The sequence below is a fragment of the Narcine bancroftii genome, chromosome 14 (genome assembly GCF_036971445.1).
Source record: "Narcine bancroftii isolate sNarBan1 chromosome 14, sNarBan1.hap1, whole genome shotgun sequence".
Classification (NCBI taxonomy): domain Eukaryota; kingdom Metazoa; phylum Chordata; class Chondrichthyes; order Torpediniformes; family Narcinidae; genus Narcine; species Narcine bancroftii.
The window spans coordinates 46,682,475-46,699,446 of NC_091482.1; the positions used below are offsets into that span (position 1 = coordinate 46,682,475).

The window sequence follows — 16,972 nt, forward strand, 5'->3', positions numbered from 1 at the left end:
ATAGGGTTGGTAGGTTAATTGGTGTCTTTGTGGCCAGAAGGGCTTGTTAGTGTGCAATATGTCTAAATTTAAATATACATCTTCTCACAATTGTATTGATATTTGTGAACAAAATTTATATTATCTTTTATAATATTACAAGCAAGAGATGACCTTTCATTAAAAAGTTATTTAGCATGACCTTAAATGGAATGTGAAAGTCACTCTATAATTGCAAATCTATCTTTAAAGTGTTGAAAAGTTTGTGGTTATTTTGTGAAAATGGAATCTGACTTTTTGATTTTTGTATTTCAAGTCTCTAAATCAGCATATTGATGATTCACAAATTTTATCTTCATAAATTAATTTATATTCTGGTGAACTAATTTTTGTAAACATTCAAAGATGACTTTAAAACTTAACCCTGAAACTAGTGAAAAAGGCTTTGTCCAAGTTGCAATCTAAATGGAAGTTATACCCCTTGTTTTGCCAGGGTTTGATAGGGCTGTAAATATGGGTCATTTCATAGAACATTACAGCACAGTACAGGCCACTTGACCCACTATATTGTGTTGACCAATGTAAACCTACACCATAACAATTTAATCCTTCCTTACCTCGCACCCATTATCCTTTTTCTTATAACCATGAGCCCATCCAAGAGTCTTTGAATGACTATTGTATCGACTACCACCACCCCAGGCAATGAATTCCAGGCACCTGGAAGAAAAAACAACTGACATCTCCTCTAAACTTTCCTTTCACTCACCTGTTATAGATGTCCTCTCGTATTTGCTATTGTCACCCCAGGGAAAATGTGCTTGCTGTACACCTATCTCTATCCCTCATAATCTTATGAACTCACCTTTCATCCTTTGTTGTCCAAAAAGAATAGCCCTAGCTATCGATCTTGTTCTCGAAAGGAGGCAATACCATGGTATGTCTCCTCTGCATCTTGTCTAAAGCATCTATATCCTTTCTCTAATGAGGTGAGCAGAGAGCAGACTGAACACAGTTATTCAAGTGTGTTCTTCCAGAGTATATAAAGCTGCAACACGACCTCATGGATCTTGAGAATCCCTGACTAATGGAGGCCAATGCACAATTTGCTGGCTTAACCACTCTGACACCTATCGTGACAACATTGAAGAATCTAGAGACCTGGACATAAGATCCCTCGTCCTCAGTTTAGAAACCTTCCATTAGCCACGTACTGTGCCTTCCGGTTCAACTTTCCAAAGTGCATCACTTCACACTTGTTAAGATTGAATCCATCTGCCACTCCCCCTCCCAACTCTGCATTCTGAATATATTTTGTTGCAACCTATGACAATCTTCTACACTCTCCACAACACCTCCAACCTTTGTATCTTCACAGTTACTGTTCCATCCCTCCACTTCACCTAAGTGGTTTATAAAAATCACAGTGCAGGGGGTCTCAACGTCAATAGCCCCCAGGCAGAATATGTTCCATCTTTCCTACCACCCTCTGCCTTCTGTGGGCAACCCAATGCTGAATCTGATCAGCAAAGCTCCATGGATCCCATGCCTGTTGACTTTCTGAATGAGCCTACCATGGGGGACTTTGTTAAATGCCTTACTAAAATCCATACAGACCACATCCACCTCTTTGCCCTTGTCATTTTCTTTTGCCACCTCCTCTAAAAGCTCAGGCTTGTGAGGCACGACCTGCTTCTCACAAAGCCATGCTGGCTACTCTTGAAAAGACTGTCTATCTCAATGCTTGTCATTCCTGTCCTCGATATACCATTGTCCCTTTGTATTTCAAGTACAGCTTCTTGTTTATGGTATTTTGGATGAAAATTCTACCATTATTCTTGGTCATTAGATAATTAGTTTGTTTCATACTTTTTTTCTGGTATGTAGCTAGATATTCCATTTATCAGAATAATTTCCCTGCAGTAAACTTATGAGGGTATTATAGTTTCAGCACTGATTCTAATCCATGTGAATTTTTTGACTACATTTTGTAATGAAAGCCTATTTTTTTCCTTTTAATAGATTCCTGTGGAAATTTCTTGCACGTTAACAATTACAACAAGAAAACTGAGAAGTTCTGCGTGGCATTTTGTAAGTCATAGTTCACAATTTAGTATAGAGGAAAAATAAAATTGTTTTAAATCTGATTTGTTACACGGGCTTAAGTAATTCATGCTTTGGCACCTCCTATTCTGCCACAATACATTGAGGAAAAATGTCTATTTATTGTTTTGGTTATTTTACTGAGCTGCAAGACTTCATTTGGCTGGAAGTTTCCCCTGGAATGTAGTGAGGCTATGCTCCATATTCTGTTTGATCATTGCTGTTGGAATTTATGATATAATACTTGAGACAATGAGATGAAATTGATCAATCCTGGAAGAAACACTGTTTTTTTCTATGAAACTGACGACTCAATGTTATAAATAATTAGAGGATAACATGCATTTATTTGTTGAAGGATTTGCAGTAATGCAACTTCACACAATAAACCCCTGGCATTTGGCACCTTTGGGGATTGGTAGATGCCGGATAAGTGTATTTTCTGGTTGTTTGAGACTTACTCTTTAAATGCCTAACTAATGCAACTGCATTAAGAATAAAGTTTTTTTGAAAATTTTATTTTCCATATGCATCAAGTACAAAAATTAATCATTCATCAAAAATACAATACAATAAAATTTATGCAAAATTATACACTTTTTTTTTCCTCCACCTCCTTAAGGAATAAACAGTTTAAAAGAAAAAAATACTATACTGTAATTACACTGAACCAACTTCACTTACATGAATATATAAACCTTAAAACATTTTTACTTTATTTTCAGTCACATTCTTTGAAAACATTTAACACGTTGATGCATCTGTAGCTTCCTCCTCCTCCACTGAGCCACCCGAAAGGCTAATAATAACATTATGGATAATTGACCCTCTCCTCCCCCAAGTTTACAGATAAAGCCTCTGTCCTTGGTGACTCTTACTCAGCAGGATTGAGGAGACACTTTGGAATCACCCCAATGGCGAGCAGCATCAACCAGCTCTTCATCCTGGGCGATGCCATTTGCTGTCTCACACAACTTTATTGAAACAGCTGTTTTGAGCAAGGCATGGCCAAGGCACTCCGCTGGCTGAATATTTGCTCCCTTCTTCACCAATTTTAAACTTGCTTATTTTTAACCTATTAATTCCTCCTAATTTAATTTTGTTTTATTTTCCTTTTTTTGCTGATTGCTTAAATTCTGGATACCAAGGGTTTTACTTATTGGATAATGTTCCTGGAGGAGCCCTGGTAAACTGTTGAAAACAAGAACCAGCATAATGTTTGGGTGCATTGTCTGGGCTATCAGTGGTTAGGAGGATGGGGAAGGGTTAATTTGAGCTAGTACTTATTAGCAAAGGCTGCTGTGGGGTCAGGTTGCCTGTTCAAGCTCCTCACAAAGTAGAAATTCTTCCTAACTCTGAATAATGTGCTGAATTTACCAATGTTATCTCTGTTGTAAATCTTTAGGCACCCATCAAATACAAAGAAAGCATATAATCATTTAAACTTTCAAATAATATTCATTGAGAGCATGACCAAAGTGTAAGCTAATTTCACATCCCCTACTTGTTCCTTTGTAGTTCTTGCAGCTTTTAACTAAAGGTTTATTAAAAGTATCTTTCTTTTCTTTGGCTTGGCTTCGCGGACGAAGATTTATAGAGGGGGTAAATGTCCACGTCAGCTGCAGGCTCGTTTGTGGCTGACAAGTCCGATGCGGGACAGGCAGACACGGTTGCAGCGATTGCAGGGGAAAATTGGTGGGTTGAGGTTGGGTGTTGGGTTTTTCCTCCTTTGTCTTTTGTCAGTGAGGTGGGCTCTGCGGTCTTCTTCAAAGGAGGTTGCTGCCCGCCGAATTGTGAGGCGCCAAGATGCACGGTTTGAGGCGATATCAGCCCACTGGCGGTGGTCAATGTGGCAGGCACCAAGAGATTTCTTTAGGCAGTCCTTGTACCTCTTCTTTGGTGCACCTCTGTTTCGGTGGCCAGTGGAGAGCTCGCCATATAACACGATCTTGGGAAGGCGATGGTCCTCCATTCTGGAGACGTGACCCACCCAACGCAGCTGGATCTTCAGCAGCGTGGACTCGATGCTGTCGGCCTCTGCCATCTCGAGTACTTCGATGTTAGGGATGAAGGCGCTCCAATGAATTTTGAGGATGGAGCGGAGACAACGCTGGTGTCCTCTCCCCACCTATTTGGGCATCTACCTGATTTTTTTGGATATTCCTAATGAAGGGCTCTGGGCTGTAATATTGATTGATTTCCTTCCTGTGGATGTTGTACGAGCTGCTGAATTTCACCCAGCACTTTTGACCCCAGCATCTGCAGATTTTCTTGTTTCGTCCCAAGGTGAGATTTCATTCCAGGTCAGTGGAGCAACAGGGCAGCAACACATCCGCGACTGTCTCAACCTATGTATATTTTAGGGCATAGTATTACAACAAAATTGTGATTAAGTTTGCCCTGAAAATAAAGACAACGATTATTGATGCAGACATTTGCAAATCCCAAATGTTTCAAAATTATTAAAATACATTTAAATATAATTTACTGTAATTGCATTTTAATTTAAAAAATAACTTTTTCACAGTAAAATTAACCAAGTTATTAAGCATTGTAAATTGACTAAAACTTGTCTTTGCAACTCACAGCTAGTATAACCTAAAATTTGCAGTGATGGTAATCCTTCACTTGATCTAATTGAACCTTATCAGAGTTTTTCAATAGTGTACAGTATTCTAGGATTAAACACTGCAAATTTCTCAGTTATATTTGTTATGCTGGGGGACATTGGCTTCTCCTGGTAGTTTCCACAACACCCAAGCCATTGTAAAGTAAGAGGTTGCCCCAATATACACATTTTTCTCCATGTTATAAGCAAATCAATTTAGGTGGTAGCACTGTATTTTTACACATGAGATGTATGCATTTTTTTTACAAAGCAGGTAACCTTTTGCATGTTATAGGTGTGGACACGAAACAAGAATATTTTTTATGTTGAAACAACGCGCCCTATTTATAGTGGGTGTGGGAAAATAGTAGCGGCATGAAACAACGCGCACTATTTACAGACGACCGTCATAATTAAGTATGGGCAAAATTCAAAATTTTGATCTTGGCTGTCTTGGGAATATCTCTTTATAACCATTTAACCATATAACCGTTTATAGCACAGAAACAGGCCATGTCGGCCCTTCAAGTCCGTACCAGTTCACTTGAACAACTCCACTAGCTCCTCCGCAAACTCCTGAGGAAGTAGAGGCTTTCTTCATGATGCCATTGGTGTATTGGTTCCAGGAAAGATCTTCCGAGATAGTGACTCCCAAGAACCTACATTTGCTCATCCTCTCAGACAATTAAAATTTGACTTTAACAGTGTGGTTTGCTTTTTGTCCCCATTGCAGATGCTTTTGTTTCTGTTTGACATCTTCAACATCTCTGTAATTTTACCAATTTATCTCCCAAATATTCCATTACAATAGTAAATTAAGAAACAGAATATTCTGACTCAGGCACTGCACTTTATCGATAAGCCCTCTCAAACTGCTGTAGAAAATGTGGTTAACCGGGCAATTTGCACAGTTAGCACCCCAGTTACATGGCAGTTTGAAAGGATCCAACCAGGTCAACCCCATCAGAACCCAATCGTCCACAGGCAAGTGTGTGTGTGTGTGTGTGTGTGTGTGTGTGTGTGTGTGTGAGTGAGACCGACCGACCAACCATATGGAGGTGAATGAGAGAGTGTGTGTGTGTCTCTGTGTCACTGGGCAGCCAGCATCTGAACATCCAGTAGTACTTCCAGTGAGTGCATTACACGGCATTGCGGGGTCGGGATCCCCCTTAAATTTCTGGGTTACCGATTTAATGGGGAGATTCCCTCTGTGATTTGAAAGGTGCTTGCAGCACTTTTGCCCTAGTAATCGCACTCAGGTCCCAGGAGGGATACCAAGGGGCTGCATTTTGAAAGGGGCTATTGTTAATTGCCCAGACCCATTCCCTGAGGGAAGAGATGAACACATCAAGTGCCTCTGAGACAACATTGGGATGAGTCTGACCTATGGCATCAATTTAATCATCCTCAATATATCAAATCAAACCATAAATCTCTCAATTCCATACTATTTAACAAGATAAGGTTTCTTTTAAAGACTTTTTAAAATCATGACAGAATTAAAATCCATTTTAAATCTGAATTGATTTCTTCTATCCTTGCAAATAACCACTCTATCTCCTTCATCCCAAACCTCTCTAAAGCTTGTTAATGTGTTGCAGGAGGATATCATCTGTATAATGGGCGATTGACACCTCTGGGGGAAGTTGAATGTGTTGTAAATTGCAGGAGATTAACTGTGGCAGCTAGTGGGACTATGGAATGCGTTTTGACTCCTGTCCCAAGTAAATGCGAATTGCTCTTGTGAATTGGAATATAGGATACTACACCTATGCGGTATATGCATGTGCTATACGAAAATACTTTTACATAGTTTAAGGTTTTCTGCGCGCTATGTTATACGAGTGAAAAAAATTTGAGCAAATGGCAAAAAAGAATAAAGTTGTTGTCCATGACAGAGGGGTTGTTAGGCTTTACAGAAGTACGGACAGGGAACGAGAATACTGGGATTGCTTGCTGGGGGGCAGCTGTGCCATCTTTAGAGTTAAATATATACATCAAGTGTTATAATATGATTTCTTACTTGCATTGTCACCTTAGCATTTTGTCCACTTGTTTGATTTTAAAGATCTTGTCCAGTGGTTCTAAACCTTTTTTCTGTTCACATACCAACCTAAATAATCCCTAACTAAACACAGAGCACCTCTGGGGTGGGGTGGGGGGGGGGGGGGAAGAGTTGAGAACCATTGATCTAGTAGGAGAGCTGTACATCATAATCGTGCTTTAGCCCACTTGGCCTACATGGACTCATTTACTCACTTTTGGTTTATGTGTGCAACTAGGAATATAAGAAAGTCTCCATAATCATCTTTTTAATTGAAGTGAATGCAGATTGGTATTTGGTGACTTGCAGTTGGACAGTTGAAGTCAGTTGATTATTGGATAACTGAAGAAAGTAAAATCAGAACAGAACTTGATTCCTGTAGGTGGCCCAAGTGGCAACTTGTATGTTCCCCATGTGTTACATCAAAGGGCCTTTGTCCTCAAGTATGAAAGTGTGTCTCTTTTCACCAATGCTTTGTGATTTGCTGAGTCTTTCAATTTTGTTCATTTTATTTTTTCAGCATGTCCTTCTGCTCCTTTCTCCTTGTGTAGTTAGCTAATTTCTCTCTTCATTTAAATGATGCCTTTCACCACATCTATAAACAGAAAGTGCCGGAAATACTCAACAGGCAGGCAGCATAAGTACAGTTAATATTTCAAGACAATGACTCTTCCATCAGAAATACAAAAGTAATAAAAACAATTGTGTGAAGTTCCTGAGAGGAGGAGTGGTGGAGAGAATGAAGGGGATGACTTTGTAGAGAGGGCAGGTAATGCATTGCTGATTTGTCTGGTGGTCTGTAAATAGGCAAATGAGAACAATAAGGAGAAAAATGAGATTCCAAACACAAGCCATCTGTCATTTCTGACCTCTATCTATGTTCTCTGAATAGTGTAGATTTATGGAACAGACTCGATGGGCCTAGTGGCCCACTAATGAATGTTCCAGTGAAGTCCAATGTAACTATTGAGAACCATCTTCCATCTGTCGCCCTTGGATCTCGAAGTTCACAATTGCTGAAAGCCAGTATTTCATGTTTAAGAACCGACCAATTCTGATGCAACACCATTTAATGGCAGGGTAACCAACATTTTGTCATTTGTACTTGTTGCAGTTTTTAATTTTTAAAAAAATTGTTCTTGTTCATCCACATTTGATTATAATCTTTAGACACATCGGCAATGACTGACAACAGTGCATTGGGTGTGCAAACAGACTTTTGGGAATATTGAATATTTCTCTTCTTCGTACCCCAACATACTGTTGTCACTTTTGTTACACGCGATATAATTAGCGCAATAGTATATTAGGCTGGCGAACTTGTGATTGTCATCATACACTAATACAATCTTTGTAAATGTTTTTCATGACACTTCCTGCATTACTTTGTTATTCCATTTATACATTGGTGATTGTCCTCAGATAAGATAGGTGTCCATTTTTTTTTAATGTCTTGTACGGTCATACTAATATTTTTGTACTTTTATTTCTGCAGGCTTAGTGCAAGAATAAGATCACCCTGTCCCTTCACGGACTTCCAGATGTAACTCGTATAAACCTGACATTCAACCTGGATATGAAGACTGAGATAACATCTGATGCGCCCAGAAGACAGGAGAGTTCCAAAGAGTCATTAATGAACCCTGAGCCAATCTTGGCATCAAAACGTTTCAGTACAGACGTTGAAATGATTGCAAGTAAGGTTGGAAATGACTTCTCTCATATTTGTGACTCTGGAAAGGCAATCAAGGACATGAGTGAGAAAAGATTAGGACAGGAGAAAATGATTGTCGTCAGAAAAAAATCCAAGAGCCAGCAGGCTGGTCCATCAGAAACTCCAAATTCTAATTTTAAAGATCACCCAGGTAATATTGGTCTAAGGCCTCATGTACAGTTGCAAGACCATGCAGATGATTCTTCTTTTAGTGAGTGTATTTCATCACCTTCTTCAAGTCTACATTTTGGAGGCTCTGATACTGTGACTTCAGAAGAAGAGGAGGAAATTCCAGACAGACATTCCCAAGCAGTATTGAGTGGCACAAGTCGAACAATTGATTCAAAAATGCACAAGTGGCCTAGGACTGAACAGGAATCAATATCAGGGATTTTAATCAAGCGACCTTGTCTCCCGAATAGCAGTCTACCAAGGCCACCACCGAGAAAGAAATTTAATAGACCCAATGTTTCTCAAAGGACGCAAAAACAAAAAGAGCGGATTTTATTGCAGAGGAAGAAAAGGGAAGTCTTTGCTCGCAGGAAGTATGCCTTACTGTCAAGTTCTAGCAGTTCGGGCGATAATGAGCTGAGCAGTGAATCGTCCTCCAGTTCTTCCACTGAAGAGGAAGAGGATTTATACATGTCGAGGAATGAAAGCCACCAAAATAATACAACAGTTGCCTCAGGTAAAACTTTTGGCCATCAGAATTTGAAAAATAACGGGTGTGAAGTTGTGCTGAAGAAAATTAGAAATATTTCATGAGATGTATTGTTGCTTTTCATTCCCACTAATTGCAATTGTATTTATTATTGGAATTTTTGCAGTTATGTTCATTTAAATCTTCCCCAATATTTTCTCCTTCATTGTTGTCAAATATTGCAACCCCGTTGAAAATCTGGTGCATTTGTACCTTCATGGTAATTCTCGTGTGGATCATTCTTAAAATGGAAAATTCTCTACCTGGCACTGACCTGACTGAAATATTGAATTGTAGTTGCATCAGCCATTAAGAAGAGATGGGCATATGGTGTACCACCCCCCACCACTTCAAATTTCCCTTAAATTTGCATGGTCTCCTGGCTTTGAAAATTGTAAAAATGCTTTTGTCAATGGGGGCACAGTAATTTGTCGGCCTTATACAGACCACTTAGACCAGGGGTCTCAAGCTTGCGGCCCGCGGGCCAACTGCGGCCCTCGGGTCAATAGTTTGTGGCCCTGCCTTAATATGAGGGTTTAATGTTAGTGCGGCCCGCGAGTTTGATATGATTGGCACTTTTCAGTGGTGTGCGGAGCTGAACGAACCTACCAATCACGGTGGGGAATATTGCTCTCGGGGGCGGGACATAGGCTGGGCTTATTGCGAATATAAGATATTTGTGTGCATTTTCTATTTGTCATTATATGCACGCGGCACATGCGCAATTTCCGCGGCCGCTTCCGCTTCACGTGCTTCGGCGTCCAGTCTGAACCCGGAAGTTGTTGCTCAGCGGGACAGAAAAAGAAGCGGAAAAGACGCATCGGCTAAACATTGAAACTTCAACGCAAAATGTTTCAGTGTATACTCAGTCGCTCTTGATGAGACCACAGACATCACCGACACTGCACAGCTCGCAATCTATGTTCGTGGTGTTGATGACAATTTTGAAGTCACAGAGGAGTTGCTCACAATAATTCCAATTCATGGCCAGACCACCGCTCAGGAGATATTTTACCAGCTGTGTGATGCCATTGAGAATGCCGGTTTGCCATGGAAGAGGTTTGTTGGAATAACAACCGATGGAGCGCCATCAATGACAGGGAGGAAAAATGGACTGGTGGCACTTGTTAAAAAAAAAACTGGAAGAGGAGAGTGTGGAGGAGGCCATTGCTCTGCACTGCATTATCCATCAGCAGGCTTTTTGCAGCAAATGCCTGAAGTTTGACAATGCATCAACCAAATCAGATCCAGGAGCTTAAAGCACAGAGGTGCTTTTTTAGAGGAAATGGAGTCAGATTATGGGGATGTGTTCTACTTCACCGAGGTACGTTGGCTCAGCAGGGGAAACATATTGAAGAGGTTTTTTGAGTTGAGAGCGGAAGTGAAAGCCTTCATGGAGAAAGACGGGGTTGCTGTTCCCGTGCTAAGTGATCCCAAATGGCTCATGGACTTAGCTTTTCTTGTTGATATTACACATGAGCTTAATGTACTGAACAAGAAGTTACAAGGCAAGGGGCAACTTGTCAGTGCTGCCTATGACAACGTGAGAGCATTCTCTGGGAAACTTATGTTATGGAAAGCACAGCTTTCTCAGACAAACCTTTGGTATTTCCCAGCATGCAAGGCACTCATGGATTCAGGCACACCATTCAGTGGTGAGAAGTATGTGGATGTCATTTTGAAGCTCTAGGAGGAATTTGATCACAGATTTGCAGACTTCAAGATGCACAGAGCCACATTTCAAATTTTTGCGGACCCCTTCTCCTTTGATGTGCAAGATGCCCCTCCTGTGCTTCAAATGGAGTTCATTGACCTGCAGTGCAACTCTGAACTCAAAACCAAGTTCAGGGAGGTGAGTGGAAAAGCAGGCAAGCTTGGGCAATTTTTGAGAGAATTGCCCCCCAGCTTCCCTGAGCTTTCCTGAATGTTCAAGTGGACCATGTGTCTTTTTGGGAGCACATACTTGTGCGAAAAGCTCTTCTCTACCTTGAACTTCAATAAGTCCAAGTACAGGTCCAGACTTGCTGACGAGCATCTTCAAGCCCTACTGAGGGTCTCAACTGCCTCCTCCCTTAAGCCAAATGTGGCTCGGCTATGCGAGAGGAAGTGCTGCCAGATCTCTAGCAGTAAGAAGTAGGCAGAAGAAGACATGTTCATAACAGTTTATGTTCAATGTTCCATTCATGTTCAGAAAGTTAAAGGTTAAAGAACTGTTAATACAGACATTTGAATCTGAATAATAATAATTACATTTCTCCAGTCAGCAACTTTATGTGGTTTCTTCAGTCTTCTATATCTGCTGTATTATTATTATTTTCAGTATTATTATTTTTATTTTATTTATTTATTACTGATTGATTTTATTTTTATTATGAATTTTTAATTTATTTTTTCATCTTATTTTGTGTTTTTAAAAAATAAAAATAAAGACATTTGATAACATTGGAATGTTTTTCTAAGAGCTTTTCTTGTGGAAAACCTGATGGCCCAGCCTCACCCAGACTCTACCTCCAGCGGCCCCCGGGTAAATTGAGTTTGAGACCCCTGACTTAGACTATTAATGTGGGACAACAAGTGTTAGCCTTACCAGAAGGATGCCTAACTTATGAATGCAAGTAAATAATGATGTGTGGTAGTCTTTTAAATTGTACAGTGGAACCCTGATTTAACATGAATCCGGATATGACGTGTTGAGTGACTTGGGCCTCAGACTGCCGCCAGGAGTGGGTACCTCGAGCTGCAGCTGAGAGCAGGGATGGTTGGTTTACTAAAAATCAACTTGTGTTTTAATTTCAACTGTAACTATAACAATTTATTGAAATCCTGATTTTTAGGGCAACCCCATTTTTTTTTGCGACGCAATTTTTTAAAAAACAAACTGTCGTGTTTATAATGGGGTTCCACTACTGTTTATTTTGTAATATCCTGCATGTTTCATTTCTTGTTGATGGCAGCAATTCTTTACAATATGTTGTTATATACAGCTACATACGCACATCAAAACAAATTGACATTGTTAAAATTTACTTTCATCTGGAAATGTTACTACAGGTACACAATCTTTATCTGGAACCTCTTCCATGTCCCTCCTCCCCGCCCGAGTCGCGCCGCCGTCCCTCCTCCCCGCCCGAGTCGCGCCGCCGTCCCTCCTCCCCGCCCGAGTCGCGCCGCCGTCCCTCCTCCCCGCCCGAGTCGCGCCGCCGTCCCTCCTCCCCGCCCGAGTCGCGCCGCCGTCCCTCCTCCCCGCCCGAGTCGCGCCGCCGTCCCTCCTCCCCGCCCGAGTCGCGCCGCCGTCCCTCCTCCCCGCCCGAGTCGCGCCGCCGTCCCTCCTCCCCGCCCGAGTCGCGCCGCCGTCCCTCCTCCCCGCCCGAGTCGCGCCGCCGTCCCTCCTCCCCGCCCGAGTCGCGCCGCCGTCCCTCCTCCCCGCCCGAGTCGCGCCGCCGTCCCTCCTCCCCGCCCGAGTCGCGCCGCCGTCCCTCTTCCCCCCCCCCCCCCCCACCCCACACAACCTAATCGCACTGCTGTCCCTCTCTCTCTCTCCCTCCCCATCCTCCGCTGTACCAGCACCGGGAACAAAATGCCAGATTTTGGAGCTTTCCTGATTTTCGATGTCCGGATAAAGGATTGAGTACCTGTAGTACAATTTGTGCTTCATTGGCTGTTTTTTAATAGAAATTCAAAAAGAGCAGATACATTTTGAAGAAAAGCCAATGCAAAATAACGACTTAAATATGTGGACCGTTTCCAGGCCTTAACATAAATCTACTCAATCTGAGTTCCTCATCTGACTAAGTTCATCTTGAACTGCCACTTGTGTGTGGCACATTTGTCAATAATGCCGGTCCCTACTCCCATTTGCAAAGTATAATGGGAATTATGTAAACTTCTTGTGCTTATTTTCATTGTAATCCAATAATCTGAAATGGTTGGGCCTGGGCCTAAGTTGGATAAACTTTTATTTTTGGATAACTGGTCATTTTTTTAAAAACAGCCAGGTAGCAACAGCAAATCACTTGTTTCAATGTTCAAACAATAGCGAACAATAAGGGAAAGCTTTTTAAGTATTGAAATAATGTTTAATTCTCACTTTAAAAAAAAAAAATACGCTGGCTGCGGCTGATCCCCAACATGTCCCCGATGCTACTGCTGATTACCGAGACCTCCCAGCCACTGCTGCCAATCCTGACATATCTCTGCCACTGCTGCTGATCTCCAGGGAGGCTTCTCAGGCCAGTGGAACACTCACTGGCAAGTCGGTGTTCACCTGTCACCAGAGCTCCTGACACCCAACTCCTTGCCCTACGATCCTCCCCTAGCCCAACCATGCACACACACACTAGGGAGTCCAGTGTGCGTGTACGGTAGTAGGGTGAGGGGAGAGTCCGGCGTCAGGGGCTCCACTCTGCTGGGAAGGGAGAGAATGCCACTGAGGCCGAACTCAGCTCCTGCCCTGGAGGCTGCTCTCCTTGATATTGCCGGGACAAAGGATTCTTCTGACCACTTGTGGCTGGGAGACAGTGGCACACAGTTTGAGAGGGAAATCTGGAGAGAAAAGTCATTAGGGCAAGGTAAAGAAGAAATTAAAAGAGAGAGGTGATGGAGTTACCTGAAACGAGGACAATCGTCGTTCGACTCCGAAAAAAAAATTTTGGATAAACGAGGATTTGGAAGAATTTGATTTCGGATAATCACACTTGTACTGTATTTACTTTTAAATAAACGTAACAAGAACCGGTTGTCAAAGCTCACTATTGATAAGCATTTTCTAAATATTTTTACAAATGCTCTATTGCTTCTCTGGGTCTCACAAGAAGTGTATCTTGTCAGGCGTGCCTCAGTTAGGTTAGCGGTTAGCACAACGCTATTACACCACAGTGACCAGAGTTCAAATCTGGAGCTGTCTGTATCTGCGTGGGTTTGCTCTGGTTTCTTCCTACTCTCCAAAATGTGGGGGGGGGGGGGGGGGTTGTAGGTTAATTGGGGTATTTGGGCAGCATGGACTCATGGGTCAGAAGGACCTATTAGCATGCTGTATCTAAATTTTAAAAAATTCAAATTGCAATTTTGTAATTTAGCCATACAAGTTACCTTTGGTAGAAATGAAGTGTAATTATAATTTAAAGGAACTTGTAGATATTTTCCACATGGGTTAACTAATCCTTGATTGTTGAGACAAGTATTATTATGCCTAATAGTAAGTAACAGCATGTTGATCGGGATCCGATTTGACTTTTTTTGTTTCCTTATGCTGTACCAAATGGTGGAGTTGTTAATTGAGCTCACTGTATATTTATCTCCTTGAGTCTTGATTAGTGTTTTGTCATAGTTAAAAATATTTTCCATTTTTGTTTTTAAAAGAACAAGACTCCAAAGCTCAATCAATTTTTTTTTTGTTACTTGTGGAAAGCAAATATTTCTAATGGTATCAGTAATCAACCTGCCACTGAAGTAGATTGGCAGGTATATTTACCTTTCAACACAGTCAAGAATCATGTCCTTTGGCTCACTGTCCATGCCAACCATAAGCCCCTTTTCCACTGGCACCCTTTCCCAGGAACTAACTGGGGATTTACTGGGGCAGGGTCCCGAAGAAAAGGAACATTGTCCGAGTGCCGGCGTCAAATGACATAATTTCAAGTCTGGGATGAACCACCTCTACCCTTACTCATATCCCTGGCATTTGCTGATGCCGGCGTGCTGATAAAACCAGTGGAAAATGGATAGCAGAAAGTCACCCGTTTCCAGTTGAAGGTAGAACACGCTGATCCCCGGGGATGTGTATTCAGTGTCCCATTTAAGGGTGGCCCAGTGGAAATGGCACAAAGGGTTTCCTATCCCGGGACATTGCACGGTCAATTAACTGGGAAGCCAGTGGAAAAGGGACTACAGAGTATCTATCCTTAACCCATTTACCATTCATCCTTTCTAAACCCACTCACTACCAGTACTTTCCCTTACAAAACCTAGTTACCAGGAATTGGTTCATAGCCTTTTATGGTTTTATTGAAGTGCTTGTCCCGATGCTTTTCAAATGACAGAGAACATCCCACCACCCATGCAGGCTGTGAATTAAAATGTTCTTCCTCAGATTCCTTCCAAATCTCTTTCCTCTATGGCTTGTGCCATAGCATCTGCTATGGAGAAAAATTTCCAACCAACTTTTATCTCTCACAACTTGCTACCATCAAGTAACCCTTCAGCCTCTTCTGCTCTAAGGAAAGTCCTCCATCCCAGCTAACATCCTAATGAACGTCCTCTAGATCCTCTTCTTCCCATAGTGACCAGAACTGTACGCAGACATGGCCTAAGTATTGTTTTATAAAGTTATATTATAACCTTTCTACTCTTATTTTCTATATGCTAGTTAATGAAAAGGAGTGAAGGAGTGGGGTCTTAGGACTTTGGCTCGAGGGACTTCGGCGAGAAGGAGCTGCTTGTGTGGGAAGGGGATTTATATTAAGAAAGGAGGTAATGGAGTCAGCTGGGGTAGTCAAGTGCTCCAATTGTGGGATGTGGGAAGTCAGAGACTGCACAGCTGTTTCTGATGACTACACCTGCAAAAGGTGCATCCAATTGCATGTAATGAGTGACCGTGTTAAGGAACTTGAGCTGCAGTTGGATGAACTGAGGATCATAAGGGAAGCAGAGGCAGTGATAGAGAGGAGTTACAGGGAGACAGTCACCCCTAGAAGGCAGGAGTCAGGGAATTGGGTGACTGTGAGGAAAGGAGGGAGAGTGCCAGTGCAGAGTACCCCTGTGGAAGTGCCACTCAGCAATATGTATTCTGCATTGGATACTGCTGGGGGGGAACAGCCTATCAGGGACGAGTAGTGGGGGTCAGGTCTCTGGCACGGGGGCTGCCCCTGAGGTTCAGAAGGGAAGGAGGGATAAGAACAGGATACTTGTAGTTGGGGACTCGTTAGTCAGAGGGACAGATAGAAGGTTTGTGGGACGAGATCGGGGATCCAGGTTGGTATGTTGCCTCCCTGGTGCCAGGGTCAGGGATATCTCTGATCGAGTACATAACTTTCTGCAAGGGGAAGGAGAACAGCCAGAAGTCGTGGTCCATGTGGGGACCAATGACTTAGCTAGAAGTGGGGATGAGGTCCTGGAATAGGATTGTGCAGAATTGGGTAGAAAGTTAAAAAACAGGACCTCCAAGGTAGTAATCTCTGGATTGCTGCCCGTGCCACGAGTTAGTGAGGGTAGAAATAGGAGGATGTGGAGGATGAATGCGTGGCTAAAGAGATGGTGCAGGGGGCAAGGGATAAGATTTCTGGATCATTGGGGTCTCTTCTGGGGAAGGTCGGACCTGTACAAGAGGGACGGACTCCACTTGAACTGGAGGGGGACCAATGTGCTGGCAAGCAGATTTGCTAGAGCTGTGGGGGAAGGTTTAAACTAGTTTGGCAGGGGGGTGGGGAACAGAGTGTGAGAGCAGAGTCAAGGGAGCATGGCCACCTAGATAAGAATAAAAACATTAACAAAGGTAGGATGGAGATTAGGGTAGAAGGTAGAAAAAAGAATGTATGTGAGGGTCACTCTCTGAATTGCATATATTTTAATGCAAGAAGCATAGTGAACAAGGTAGACGAGCTTAGAGCGTGGACAGCTACTTGGGGTCACAATATTGTGGCAATTAGTGAGACCTGGCTACAAGAGGGGCAGGACTGACAACTTAACGTTCCAGGATACATTTGTTTTAGATGTGATAGATCAGGGGGTAAAAAAGGGGGAGGAGTTGCTCTGCTTGTTAAGGAGGACATTACTGCCGTGAGGTGGCAAGATGATCTGGAGGGATCATCCAGTGAGGCTGTTTGGGTG

General features: G+C 42.3%; 1 protein-coding gene across 7 annotated transcripts in view; it reads left to right on the plus strand.

Annotated features, from left to right (window-relative positions):
- Nucleotides 1-16,972, plus strand: part of rnf111 (ring finger protein 111) — a 94,415-nt gene that overhangs the window by 27,835 nt on the left and 49,608 nt on the right. For 6 of the 7 annotated variants that reach the window (XM_069911971.1, XM_069911965.1, XM_069911964.1 and 3 more), the window contains 2 exons: nucleotides 2,002-2,070; nucleotides 8,230-9,136. In XM_069911971.1, the coding sequence (XP_069768072.1) occupies nucleotides 8,311-9,136 (826 nt within the window). In that variant the 5' untranslated portion in view covers nucleotides 2,002-2,070; nucleotides 8,230-8,310. The remainder of the gene's footprint in view (nucleotides 1-2,001; nucleotides 2,071-8,229; nucleotides 9,137-16,972) is intronic. The other variant, XM_069911966.1, reaches the window with a different exon arrangement.